General features: G+C 46.1%; 1 protein-coding gene across 1 annotated transcript in view; it reads right to left on the bottom strand.

Moving 5' to 3' along the window:
* The window catches only part of LOC119954018 (multiple epidermal growth factor-like domains protein 6), a 73100-nt gene that overhangs the window by 15323 nt on the left and 43048 nt on the right, over positions 1–14729 (bottom strand). Inside the window, exons 11-14 of the mRNA XM_038778793.1 lie at positions 14000–14126; positions 5977–6116; positions 3083–3286; positions 665–814 (exon numbers count right to left, since the gene is read on the bottom strand). Coding sequence (XP_038634721.1) covers positions 665–814; positions 3083–3286; positions 5977–6116; positions 14000–14126 — 621 coding nt within the window. The remainder of the gene's footprint in view (positions 1–664; positions 815–3082; positions 3287–5976; positions 6117–13999; positions 14127–14729) is intronic.

Raw genomic sequence — 14729 nt, 5'->3', positions numbered from 1 at the left:
GTGGTGACCCTTGAGATGGCAGTGACTGAGCTCCCTTTGGACGTGAGAGTGGGTGATAGCTGAGAAGAGAGTTATCCAGGCACAATGGAGGAAATCATTCATCCTCTTCCTATACTTGATGTCCGTCCTCCTCTGCAGGGGACTGACGTTCACCAGTGCTGCCACTGCCTCCCATGTGGGGTGGTGACCTAGCTTGGGGGTCTCCTCCGCACAGGTAGAGGACGTCTCGGCAAAGCTCCACAGTGACAGCAGCCTGGTGAGCAAAGTCTCCAAATATTGAGGTTCAGACTTCTTTGATAGAGGAATTGGCTGTGAAGCACTTAAGGTGGCCTTTAAATAGAGCGCCCCATTGATTTAAGTGTTCAGCTGTGGCGGGGAAGGCGAATCAGAATCCCCCGCTACAGAAGTAGCGTGACGCCCATGCAAAAATTCCCCCGCGCCCAAAGTGGCTCAAGCTATGGCACAAAAAACTACCATCGCCGCCAGCATATTGTTCACCACATTCCCTGCCCAAAACGACACTTAGCCAAAAAATTGCAACATTGCAACCTGTATGCTCAAATCTTGGGAGTAGGCCTTGAAATTCCAGTGCTCTCGGAGGCAAGAGTGGTACCAATGGAACCAAGCTCGGCTTCTGTTACAATCAGCTGAATGAAGTACCCACCAGCTTTGCATTTTCCTGAAACACCGGTTAGCTTTTCTTTCTCACAGTAGTGCCCTGGAGGACAAGGTAGGCAACTGTCCACACTTTGTGTCATTGGCTCAGGGTTATAGTATCCTCTGGGACAGGGAAACTCTGTAGCATGCTTTGTTCCTGGGAACAGAGTAAAATTGCCTGTTAAGTAGTATAATTGTAGAGCTATTAAAGATAACATAATCAGATGAACATTATTCAATTAAGTCATCTGAATCAATGATGATATGCAGTTTCCATTAGTTAAATAGCCCGACTTAATCATCCCATCTTCCACAACTACAATTTCAACATAATATGAATACGTTAATTGTCAGGAAGCTGAGACCTCACGCTTTATTTTTATAAAATAGATCATTGTGGCTAATTTGTAACATTTTAAAAACTGGACAAAGATTTTAAATGTCTAAAGCCATGGCTAGCTATGACTCAAACAAAAAGGAACTTTCTGACATTGAAAGAAGCGGACAACACCTTATCTCTGAAGAGAGGTTTTGGCCAAGAGTGGTATCATGACTGGTACAGGCTTGGAGGGCCGAAGGGCCTGTTCCTGTGCTGAATTTTTCTTTGTTCTTTGAGAGTCTGATAACTCGTGACTGCAGGACCCAAATTCAAAGGCCATCTACATGTCATAAGCCATTAGTCTGCCAGGACAAAGGACCTTACAACTTCCTATGAAATTCTTAATTGTTGAAACATTAACAATCTTATTACACATCCTTTGTCCAAACCAAAGTGGATGCCATGTCAGATGGCTCATGCAGCTGGGAAAACCAGTTACTGCCAATGACATTGCCATCAACCAAGCAACAGCTTGGAAATAAAGGACTCTGAATGGGGGTGGGGTTGAATGCCAGGCCTCTATGTGCACCATTTTGAATGAAGATTCTGAATGCCTGTACAATTTTCTCCAAGAGCAATTCACCTCTGCATGCCCATCTCATTCTGGAAAAGGGGTTTATCCAGCATCACCTTTGACTTGCTGACCTCAGAATAAACCACTGGACCTTTTATTTTGGACCCTGGACTAATAGTCTGAATTTCACACTCGCCCATTGGTGAATTTTTGGTGGCAGGCAGAGTGAAATAGAAGGAATGGGATTTCTGTTGTGTTGACGCCTGTCCTGATATCACAGCGATTTTATGCTTGGCGTGCAAGTCCTTGGATGGGCTACTTGTTCTTGCCACAATCGTGGCCAGTTATTGGCCACTTAGGGGCTGTTTCCAGCCTACCATCAAGTTTATGGGTTGACAAGAGAATTTCCTGGGCCTGGGGTGTGCTGATGATGATTAGGCTTAGATCTCGAGTGGGAAGGTGGGCAAGGGGAAATGTCTCCTTCAGAAGCCCCTTCTAACTTTGGACGTCATCCCTCTAAGGTCCTGTGACTGCCTGACCTCCCTTTCTCCCACCCTCACCACTGACATCCCAATCACTCATTTTTCCTTGGATTTCCCTCCCCTCCCCACTCTACAACCCCAAAACCATTCCTTTCCATCCATCCCCGTGACTTGGGCTCTGTCATCTTAATGTACTTCCACTTCTTTCCACTGCAGCTCCGGTTGCAGCAGGGACTGGAGAGCTGCCAGCCAATCAGAGTGGTTGGCAGCTCTCTAAGCCAGGCCTTCCTCCCAAGTGAGAGGTTGAAATCTGGCCTGCAACCAATTGACACTCATTTTTATGTAAAATGGCTGCGAGGCAGGCAGCATTGACCAGGATGTGTCCCCGCCGACTCTTCGGAGGGTGGGAAAGGAAACTGTGCCATTGGAAATAGCCTGGCCAATAATTCTTATTTTCTCTGTGATCTTTGCCTTCTCTTTTCTTTTCTTTATCCCTCTTTTCCTGCATGAAAGAAAAAGTGGGGGTGGGGAGGCTGGGAGACATTGCCAGTCAACCCTCTTCCCATGTTGATTGTGTGTAGAATAAACTAACCCTTTAAGTTCATCCTATCGAGTTTGCTGTGGGTTATTAACAGAAATTACATTGGGTCATAGCATCGCTGGTAAAAGGGGGAAATTAAAATTTTAAAAACACATTTACATTCAGATGGGTGGCGAGAGGAGAAATCAGGGCTGTTTAAATTAAATCCCCTCCTCTCCATAACATGATGTTTCAGTTCAATGTTATTTCCTTATTCATGCCAAAAATCTCTGTCCTCGATATAACTTCCTGCCTTCCCTGCAATGGAGTTCAGTTGCACAGCTTCATCACACATTCGCAAATAAATGAGGTAATGAGTACAGAAAACGCTCACATAATAAAATCACAGAGTTTAAGTAAAGTTCAATGGAGTTTCCAATGCACAGAGCTTACATTTGAGTGGAATACAGATCATTTCATTGCCGGCTGGCCAACAGCAGAGATTAAAGGAGAGGATTTGTCATTCTCACCATTGGGACAGTAAAATCCCGCAGGACAGGGGAAGTCACTGTAAGTGGTAGTATTCTCCGGACAGAAATACCCCAAAGCACAGGGGAAACATCTGGCTTGTCCGCTTAGGTTATTGTATGTCCCGGCTGGACATCCCATGGGCTGGACAGTGCCCGAAGAGCAATAATGACTGACAGGACAGAGGCCTCCGGTGTCATCCGAATCTACAAGTAGAACAACACTTCTTAATACAACATTTTAAACAACCTTTATTAAATATCTCTGTGTTTCTTTCTACATTCTTGATTTTAGGGGAGTTTAGATATCATCACAAGAGATAAAAACAAAACATAGGGGCACTTTTTGATTCACAATGAACTATGCAGGAGTTCAGAAAAGGTCACAAACTAAAAGATCAACGTTCAAACAGTTCATATTCATAGTTTGAGCCCCAAGATTGATTTTTTGTCTTGATTATAGCATTGCCAGCTACACACACCATTGCAACTCTTCTTTCAAACATATTTTTCCCATTGAAAAGTGTTTTAGTTAGGAAGAAGAGTTTTACCTGTGTCAAAGATAAATTAAACACTCGTTAGTTCGGCATCTAAATCTTCAGATTTTAGTCATGGTTTTCAAAACTAAACCCGAATTCCGCTGTTGCAAATATTCCCTTGGAATATAGCCAATATTTGAAAACCAAGTACTGCAAACTCTTCAAAGTGAAACGCGAGCTTTGTATTGTCTGCAGTGTTAATCTACCAGATTTAAAATGGATTTTCATGAGCATATGAAAAAATAATCAGAGTTACAGTCATCTGCACCATTCAACATTCCACTGGCTCCATCTAGCAGATGGTGGGAGTCTTGGAGCCACCTGTATTGTTCTTCAAGGGACGTATGTTCTCCTTTTTTCCTATCAGACTCTTGCATTACTGCCAGTTCATATGAAGATTATCTCAGCCTAACTACTGAATCATTCCTGAATTACTAGTATATTTTGTTTTTAGGAGAAACTGAAAAGTTATGTATAATGTGTTCTAATACTGTAACTAGTTTGGCTTCTAATATAACGTTCCCTTTATAGGATCTAATACTTCTGGAGTTGCAATTCTAGAGGCTCCAGTGTTGGGACGCATTCAATGAATGTGGGTTCCAACACACAACCAATATTAAGTCGATTATTCTCAGTACTGGGTGGTATTCAGCAGTTCCTTTCAATATACAAATCACTAATGATTTAGTGCTATGCTCTTTTTTCGGTTTAAAGGCAGAGGGGGAAATATATGAATCACTCTTCAAATGTTTTATTTTGTGAAGATAGATGAATCCCAGCTAAGTTAGGCCAACATTAAGGAGGTCCTGCCATTTCCATTTGTTTATGACTAAATCACAGCGTAGGGGTTGACCATCAAAGCCTCGAAAAATCTTTCCAAAAATAGGGATTGACTTGAACGCAGAATATAAAATGGGAACCGCCGGTGTTTGTGGCCATCATTTTAAAATGAAAAAAAGAAAAAAAAAACACTAGTAGTTCACATTAAGTCAATGTGACATGTGCCATTGAAATAATTAATTTGACAAGGCTAAAATTTAACCACAAACCAGTTTATCGAGCAGAATTTTCTGCCAACTCATGCAGGAACAGTGGGATGTAGCCCGGCAGCTGCACTGCCAGCTTTTCCTGCCAAATATTTTTCTCATATAGTGAAAAAAAACCCAAGTTGTCAGGTCCCACGAAATCATGCTGACAGTTCTGGGGTTGGTGCCGGGGGGCAGTGCCAGGTATGACTCTTTCCCCTCCCCCCCCCCCCCCCCCCCCGGGGCTGGACTTGCCTGGGTGCCTCAGATGGGTTCTGTTCACCAGTTTCCCATTTTTAAAAAGCAGTTGCAAATGTTGCCCCTCCAGCAAGGTGTTGGACATATCTTCCGCCATTTCCGCCCAACAAGAACAGGGGAGGAAAATCCCACACACCGTCTCAATTATCCAATGTAAAAGAGTTCATCAAAATATTCTGGGTCACTTTCGGGCTGTAAGGATCCCAGCCTGGATCACATTTAGCACTTTCAGTTTCATATTCAACCTTCAGTAACAAATCGACTTCCCCTCCATCCATTGATTTGGATATTCTGTACCTTTTGCACTATAGTTTGTACATTATTAACATTTCATGATTTGGTGATGTAACCAAAAACATAAATTGTCACTCTTTGTGAAGATTTTACTCCATTCACCTATTCCATTTGACATGAACATGGCTTGTTCAGGCACACATCCAAAGGTTGAACTATGGATGTTAGATACCCTGCTCTTAAAGCGAATTGTCAACAATCACACAGACAAGACTCTGGGAAATTGCTCTTAGCTCAATACCTGTTTTGACATAGACATATGTAAATACATTCACTACGAGATTCTGCAATTTGGGGTTATTTCTTGGCAAGTACCTAATAATCTCATCTCATCATTATATGGATCTAACAAGTCCCTTACAAATCAGCTGCAACCTCGGAATAGGCCAGTGGGATGTCTATTCCACACACTATTGAACTTTCTTTTCGCATGGTTTTATGTTTGAAAATTACCATAGGCATTACTTTTCTTCAATTGGCTACGGCTGGCTAGTACCACCAGAAATTGTTGTCTCATGTTCTGTGGTTTTCATCAGAGCTATATTTGAAACTTTCTGCTCAACAGTTTGGTAGCTGGGAAGATTGCAATTCATGGGCGTTTCATGATTTTTGGTAATTAAAAATGGATGGGTTGACTTATATACCATGATCTATGGCATGTTAGATAGCTGAATGATAAATACAGTCCCAACTATTCTCTCTCTCTTTTTAAGAGATCTCAGTCATGTGACACCAAGTGATAGCAAATATAACACCAGTAAATGTTTTAAGATTAGTTTACCCAGTGGTGTTGGTGTTGTGGCAGCAGCCAAGCAGAAGAAACCAGGGTCACAGAGTCCTGAAGGTTTTATAAGACCTGTTGATCCACAATACATTCCTGGACTACACACTGTGCAGTTAGAAGCCACTGAAAGGTACAATCTGTGACATTAAGAGAAAAAAAACCCAGACAGAAAATTGTCAGTAAACCAAATAAATCTCAACACATCATCATACTCCAGGCACAATTGTCTGGACAAAACTGCACACAAGTTTTGAATTAAAAACTCAAGTTCTAAATTCTTAATTTCAAACACCTAGGATGGGATTCTCTAATAATGGGGCTAGATAGGATTCGCTGATAATGGGGCTAAATGGGATTCTCTGATAATGGGACTAAACGGGATTCTCTGATAATGGGACTAAACGGGATTCTCTGATAATGGGACTAAACGGGATTCTCTGATAATGGGGCTATGCCCCACTCTGGCATGAAAACCGGCGGCAACGACTCCAGCATCAACGGCCCGCGAAAGTGAGGAATTCTCACCTTTCTAGGGGGCTAGGTTGCCGCTGGAGGGATCCCCACACTCCAGCCAGCGTGGAACAGCCTATGCGAGTTCGCGCATGCGCGGAGTGGCCGGTGTATTTTTGCGAATGCGCGGGGGCTCTCTTCTCTGCGCCGGCCTCCTGGGCAATATGGTGGGGCCCTACAGTGGCCTGGCATGGAGTAAAATAGGCCTCCATGGAACCAGCCCGCCTGCTGATCGGTAGGCCCCGCGTGGGCCAGACAACCGTGGGGGCCCAGCCACCGGGTCGGATTCCCCTGGCCATCCCTCCAGGATGTCCCCCACACCCCCCTCCAGGATGTCCCCCACACCCCCCTCCAGGATGTCCCCCACACCCCCCTCCAGGATGTCCCCCACACCCCCCTCCAGGATGTCCCCCACACCCCCCTCCAGGATGTCCCCCACACCCCCCTCCAGGATGTCCCCCACACCCCCCTCCCGCACACTCACCTTCCAGGTCACGCCGTGTGGGAGGTGAGTATTCCACACCGGCGGGACTCTGCCAAACTCGCCAGCCACTCGGCCCATTGGGGCCCAGAGAATCGCCGGGGTGGGGCGCTGGCGGTGATCCCGCAGGTGCGGGGGGGGGGGGGGGGGTGACTTGTAGACCTTTCACAGTGTGGGAGGACAGGGTCTTCAGCTCAGAAGGGGCCCAGCTAAAAGTCCACAAAAGGTTGCTTTCTTCACCTCCCACTCCTGTCTCAGCACGATGGAAAACTTCCCCCTCCTCCAATGCAAAAAAAAAACACCCACCTGCCTCTCCCTGTGTTGCAGGCTTCAAACTTTTAAGCTTCTTTAGTTGTTGAAATTAAGCCCAGACTCAGGCCCAGTCTCTCCAACCCTCCTGCACCCCCCTCTCTTGCTGTCCTTTATGAATGTTTGAATTGGAGGCAGCAGGCCCAGACTCACTTCCAGTCTCTGTGATGTAACCCCTCCCTCTCCTGCAGGCTGGAGATGTTAAAGGCAGGCCCTGCTTCAAACCCAATTCCAGAGTCCAGCCTGCAGCCCTGGCCTCTCTCTCCCCAAACTTCAACTTCTTGCAGTATTCTCCCAATTAACACTCCTCCACCAGCAAAGATTGAAGCAAAGGCAGTGACAGCCTCCCCCTGTCCCAGAAAGCTGGTATTTCTCCCAGGCAAAGGCAGTTAGCAGCAGTTTCAGCAGCAGGTGCTCCCAATTTGAGGCTTCCATCCTTTAATACACAAAGCCAGTGTGCAGAGTGGACAGGGAAAACCCTTCATCCATCTCCTTGCTTGCTCCAAAAATTAATTCAAATTCAACCCAACATGGTCTCCACAAGAGAGATATACAAGATCGAAGCTGACAAGAAAAGGCTTTGCACCTCATCTTGGGCTTGATCTCAGCCAACTATTTTGTTTAACATAAATAACCAATTAAATAAAATCAAATGAACTGAGGGGCAAATTAAAGGGACAGTCACTTAAAGGGAAACTACCTTGAACCGAAAGCGAATCACAAATGAGACTTAAAACATGAAGCCAAAATGTGATTAACGGCATTGATAAGGCACCCCAGCCCCTGCGGTGCCCAATGGGCACCCTGATGCCCAACCGCACAAAACCAATCCCGACAACCTCCTCCGCAAGAGGAACAGAAAATTCTCCACGCATATAGAATGCAGTTAACCAGACAAGTGGCAGCCCGGACGCACTCTTCTCCCAAAGTGAAGACATCAGGTATCCATTAGCCTTAACAAACACTCTGTGGCGGCGTACAGAAGTCGGATCTGGTGACAAAGTGCGTCCCGAATCCAAATACCTGCAGAGCTCAGAATAGGTATTCATGATCCACCCTGTCCAACGCCTTTCCCCGTCAAGAGACAGGAAGGCGCTTGATAGATCAGCCTTCTGGGAATGATGGATCAGATCCCAGACCAGGTGAATATTGTTATAGATGGTCCGGCCCGGGACCATGTAGGACTGGTAGGGTGGACCATGTGGTCCAGCAGGGTGCCGAGGAAGGAAGAAATTGGCCTGGCAAAGATTTTATAGTCCGTGCTGAGGAAGGAGACCGGGCACCAGTTCATAAGTAGGTAGAGATTTCCCTTCTTGTGTAACAGGGCAATAATGGCCCTGCGCCACAAAAAGGGCATATCACCGGTACTCTCCCCCGGAATGCCTAGAATCTAGCTTTCGGGTTTTTCCACTGCAGAGGCTGTCCAGGGTGCTGGTCAGCTCCCCCAGGCTAATATGGGCATCGAGCTTTCTGGCGCCCTTTGGGGGGCAGGTCATCCAACAAAACATTGCAAGCATCCTCACTGGATGGATTCAGAGAGAAAGGTCAGTGTAGAAAGTTTGGGCCTAGACCCTGATGCCCTCCGGATCCGAGACAAGGAATCTGTCATTGGCCAGATGCGTAAGGAGCTTTTGACGGACCTAGTGCCTTTTTTCCAGTGAGAAGAAGAGGAGACCATGGTCCAGGTCCTTAAGGAATCGGATCCATGACCTTGCGTACACGCAGCGGGACCCGACGAGTTGCAGGTCCCTCAGCGTGCCTATCTTCTCTTCGTACACCAGCCACAGGGCTGGGTCCTCATCGGGCCAGCCAAGATGTAACTCCAGGTCAAGCACCTCCTTCCCTAACTCTTCGACCCTGGATTTCCACCTCTTTGTCAACCCCTTCACATAATCATGACAGAAGATGCCAAAAGACTGACCAATTGTTAACTATTGGACACCAATAAATAGCTCACTCAGACATTTGAATGTTGACTAAATTGGCACAACTGACTCATCAAGGAAAGGTCAGGGAGTCAAATACGAAATTCACTTATCCTTTTGTCAGGCGAGATATGCTTGATACATGTGAAGACTGCAATTTACAGTCAACTTCATCCTTTGAGGGCATTCTCATTCCACCAGCTCTCATGGGTGGTTGATTAAATGAGCCGTCCAACTTGAATAGCCAGCCACCTGACACTAATCCCTGACAGCCTGGCTGGCCTCCATAACCAGTGGCCTTGAACTTCCAGATATCTTATGCTCTCAGGCTTCAAAGTTCAGCCTAAGTGCTGGGTTTCATATTGGCTGAACACATCCTGCCCCATGTGTGAGGGTCTTCAGTGCTCATGAGGCTGGGAATCATCCCTTGACTGAGTCCCCCATTCTGCCCCTGTAGCCTGGCATCTCAGGGAGTCCCACTAAAAGACCTCACAGTTGTCCCCTATGATGACCCTATGGGTTCACCTGCTCCCACCCAATTTCCAGCTGGCACTCTAAAAGGCAATCCCTCAGCGGTAATATCGGCACAGGCCCAATGAGGAGGACATGAAAAGTACTGCCTGCAAAGCAGCCGCCTGACCCCTTTAAACCTAGAGTCTCACAACCATGAATAGCTGCAAACGCCTGCCAGCAACCTATTCCCCCCACGAGTTGCACTTATCATGTCCTCCATGTCCTCTCTGGTTGTCTTTCTGAAATTGGTGTGCTGGAGGGTAATGGAAAACTCAGCCCTAATCTCCGTATTCCCTGTGGAGGGGAGGGTGCCTAATTCCGTTTTCATGCAGCTGTTGTAAATCGCACCGGCACCCAATTCATATTGTAAAGGAGAAGGCTCGGTGGGAGGGCTTGCTAATCAGATGATAATACATTAAAATCAGGTTCTCAACGTTCTTACGTGTGGGCCCTGAAAAATCAGAAAATGCAATCTCACCAGCGAGAGTTATGTTTCTGGATTCTGGCCATATTTTGTGCCCATGGCGCTGTTCTTACTGAAGTCGAACTTGGGCTGGAAATCGCCCCCAATGGTTTTCTCTTCCCTATCTTTGAAGTGACGTTGAACTGTGTCCAGAAAAGTCATACCCTAGAAACCTCAGTAACATTGTGCCAACAAAGACTATTTTTCCAACTTTTATTCCCACTTCTCATTATTTGGAAATAGTCCAAATTTACCTCTTCTTGAAGCTTAGGAATTGGATCATCATAGGTGGGATTCTCCGACTCCCTGCCGGGTCAGAGAATCACCGGAGGGGGGGAGGGGGGGGGGGGGGGGGCGTGAATCCTGCTCCAACGGCAGCTGCCGAATTCTCCAGCGCCAGTTTTCGGGTGGGGCAGGGATCGTGCTGGGACGGTCGGGGGCCATTGGCAGCGGCCCCCCGGCAATTCTCTGGTCCCTGATGGGCCGAGCGGCCACCCGTTTTCGGCCAGTCCCACCGCCGTGAAATGGACATGGTCAATACCGGCGGGACTTGGCTTGGAGGGCGGTTAGCGGAGTCCTTGGGGGGGGGGGGGGGATCCGGCTCCATGGGGGGCCTCTCACGGTGGCCTGGCCTGCAATCGGGGCCCATCGATCTGTGGGCGGGCCTGTGCCGAGGGAGCATTCTTGCCCTCCGCGCCGGCCTCTATAAGGCTCCGCAATGGCCAGTGCAGAGAAGAAACCCCCTAACCCCCTGCCCAGATGCAGGAAACACGCCAGCAGTTCTACGCATGTGCCAGAACACGCTGTTGGTCCTGCACATGCACCAACTCACGCCGGTCGGCGGAGGCCCTTCAGCACCGGTTGGTGTGCTGCCAACCCCTCCAGCGCCAGCCTAGCCCCGGAAGGGCGGAGGATTCCACAACTTCCGGGCAGCCCGAAGCCAGGGTGGTGCACGCCACTCTTTGGCGCCGGTACAGGCCGTGCCACCGATTCTGGGAGAATCCCAGCCCCTGTGTCACCCTATCTCTGGAACAAGAGCTATATGGGCTAAAGGCAAATGTTCATCTCTTATTTCCTTGGGACCCTCAGAATTTACATTCCATTAATAATAATTATTATAATCTTTACTAGTTTCACAAGTAGGCTTACATTAACACTGCAATGAAGTTACTGTGAAAATCCCCTAGATGATGGCTTCTGTTTGGGTACACGGAAGGAGAATTCAGAATGTTCAATTTACCTAACAAGCACATCTTTCAGGACTTTTTGTGGGAAGAAACCGAAGCACCCAGAGGAAACCCACGCAGACACGGGGAGAAAATGCAGACTCTGCACAGACAGTGACCCAAGCCGGGAAGCTAACCGAAATGAATGAATGAAAATGAAATGAAATGAAAATCGCTTATTGTCACAAGTAGGCTTCAAATGAAGTTACTGTGAAAAGCCCCTAGTCGCCACATTCCGGCACCTGTTCGGGGAGACTGTTACAGCAATTGAACCGTGCTGTTGGCCTGCCTTGGTCTACTTTCAAAGCCAGCTCTTTAGCCCTGTGCTAAACAGCCTCAGTAGGTCCTTGGTCTCCCAGGTCCTTGGTGCTGTGAAGCCACGGTACTAACCACTGTGCTACCGTGCCATCCACAAACAAATGATACATTTTCTTTAGATACATAGAGATCACTAACAAAGTCATATCTTCTTGTCAAGAGCAATTAAATAATAATATTAGAAAATACAGAATATCACAAAATACAGAAATGTTTCCCTCTAATACAGATGTTTTGCCCTACAGATATAGTTAATCAATTAAATCAATGCATGGTTTGTTTAAAAATAAAGTGTCATTCTAAGAACAAATTACTTTTAATCATTTCATCAAACAGATTTTTAAAAACACCTGATTGTACTGTGGACAATTAAGACAGGAAAAAGCTGCACCAACTCAAAACTCTCAGGAACTTAAATTTGTAAAACAATTAAATGTAGTTTCTCACAAACAACCATTTTCTGTTTCCCAAATTGCAGAAAACCATTTAAAAAGTGGTTAAGGAAAAAAAATCCATGGACGTTAAGACCAACAACAAATCCTAAAAATTATTAGAATTATAATTTTACTCAAGCAAATCAAATGGTCAAGATAATAAACAATTCTTATACTAAAATAGAATGTGCTATCCCACTCAAAATCTTGCTTGAACACAAGTTACCAGGAACAGAAATGCACCTAAATGATTTTGTGATCCAAAAGTCGAAGGAGAAAGAAAGGATGTCAAGTGCAACTTTTTGGCCTAAAGGATTGGGTTTAATGATGTGGAAAGCGGATTCAAGTGACAATTGGATACATTACTGAAGAGAGAAGGAATAAAAGATATGGTAAAAACTGGATGGGTGGGCATGATTTATTAATTGGTGGTCGATGTACTAACTCATATGCTCCTAAACATTCTTATGGCGACGAAAGCTGTTCTTGTAAAATGTAAGACTTTTGCTGGCATTGTCAGTTTCTGCTGCATGAATCTCACACAACTAGATGGAACCCAAAGATAAATCTACTTATTTGACGTGAATGCCAGATGCAAAGGCCATTTGTTTGTGAGCGTTGATGGTCAATGGTCATATAATGTATTCACATTCCGAATACAGTGTTGGAGTAAACTGGATGTTGCAGTTCAGAGACAGAATATGGCATCAGGGCCCAAAACATTGTGAAATGGAGCATCAATTCTTGAAGGAGGGAGTCTCAGCCCATGACATTTTGGAGTTAGTTTGGGCCTGAACATTTGATTTATAGAACAACTTTGTGTGGGTGTGAGGTGGAATATGGGTGTAACCCTAATGAAACCAACAGATTTACCTCAGATTGCAGTGCCGGCAATCAAACCAAGAACTGGTTGTCCTCTCACCGGTCAGGCAGAGTATAGCCGCTGCTTAGTATGTACTGGAAAACGTTGGTGGGGATTTTCCAGCTCCGCCCCCTGCAGCCTTTTTTCCGGCAGGGGAGGCAGCTCGCCATTGGCTGCCAACGGAATCTTCCAGTCCCGCCGATGCCTATGGTGTTTTGCATGGTTCACCCGTCCCGCTGCCGGGGAACCCACCAAGGTGCTCACCTTTGGCGGGATCAGAAGGTCCTGCTGGTGGGAAGGGTCAGAAAATCCTGCCCTTTGTAAGCCGAGCTATGCTGAACAGAGTGGATTAGGAGTGCAACAGCATCATTATATCATTGATTGCATCTACTTTATTGTTCAATATTGTTCATTGGCTGAAATCAGAGGGAATTAATTTGAAAAGTTTACAGTACAGCGCTGATTGTATCTATTACAACTTTACATGTGGCCGAGATGGAGATTTGCATAGAGCTTTTGGAGTAGGCTGTTTCAGAGTACTCACTTGACAATGCATTATAAACATTTGTAATATAGACAACAGAGAAACAATCAGGCTGCTAATTTGGAATGATAATTTATTTTGGTGAGTCAAAGTTTAGCATAGTTGCAAGTGAATCTTTATTTTCTCAGTCATTAAGAATTAAAAATGGGAATCTGCAAGAAGATCAAGTAGGACAGATGTTTCATACTCCAAAGATATGCAGGTTAGGTGGATTGGCCTTGCCAAATTGTGCTTAGTGTCCAAAAAGGTTAGGTTGGGTTACGGGGATAGGGTGGAGGTGTAGGCTTAAGTAGGGTGCTCTTTCCAAGGGCTGGTGCAGACTCCATGGGCCGAATGGCCTCCTTCTGTACTATAAACTCTATGAAACTCTACAAAATACTGTTTATTAAATCATTCATCAATCTCAAGCATTTATGGATTAAAGATTTGACTTACTTGTCCGAGTATGTACCCATTGGACAGGGCAGAGAAATGCTTGTGCCAGCTGGACAATAGTGTCCCATTGGGCAGGGCCCTCCTACTCCTGTACTGAGGTTACCATTTGGGTTTTCAACATCCACACCTAAATAGAGTGACAATAAAAGCGCAATTATTTTATGACACCCTGGCCTAAACCTCTCGCCCTTTGGGTGCGTGCTCTCAGCATGGCCTGGAAGTGGTCCAGATATGTGTTCTTGACCGCGGTTGGCCATGGAGTTCAATTTCACGCTGACTGGCCAATATGGCTACCCAGCGTGAAACGTGTTCAGTGAAAGCTTGAGTGCTGCCGGGGAGGGCAGGAAGAGTGCAGGCGCAGCAAAAGGGAAGGTGTGGGGATGGCATTTCTAATGTGCTCCCTCAGGGGGACAGCCGATGTGTAGCTGTCACAGGTAGCTGCTTACCCACCAAATATAAATATCGATGTAGAAACCATGCCATGAGTGTCCAGGTAGCGCAATCATACACAGACCTCAGTCCCCAGACAAATTTGTACATTTTATTTCAGCCCTGCATCGAGGTTAGAGACAAAATCCAAAGGCCACCTGGTCAATCGACCCACCTGCCAAATGTAAAAGCAGGTGGGTCACTAAGGTCGCATTCAATTGACCCCCTTATGGGCTAAATTGTCTGCTAGATTGCTGGGGGCATGCATCCGACTCTCCTGCAGAAGTATTACGCGAATACG

The sequence above is a fragment of the Scyliorhinus canicula genome, chromosome 19, assembly GCF_902713615.1.
Source record: "Scyliorhinus canicula chromosome 19, sScyCan1.1, whole genome shotgun sequence".
In the NCBI taxonomy this organism is placed as follows: domain Eukaryota; kingdom Metazoa; phylum Chordata; class Chondrichthyes; order Carcharhiniformes; family Scyliorhinidae; genus Scyliorhinus; species Scyliorhinus canicula.
This window is presented reverse-complemented; position numbering and strand designations above follow the sequence as displayed.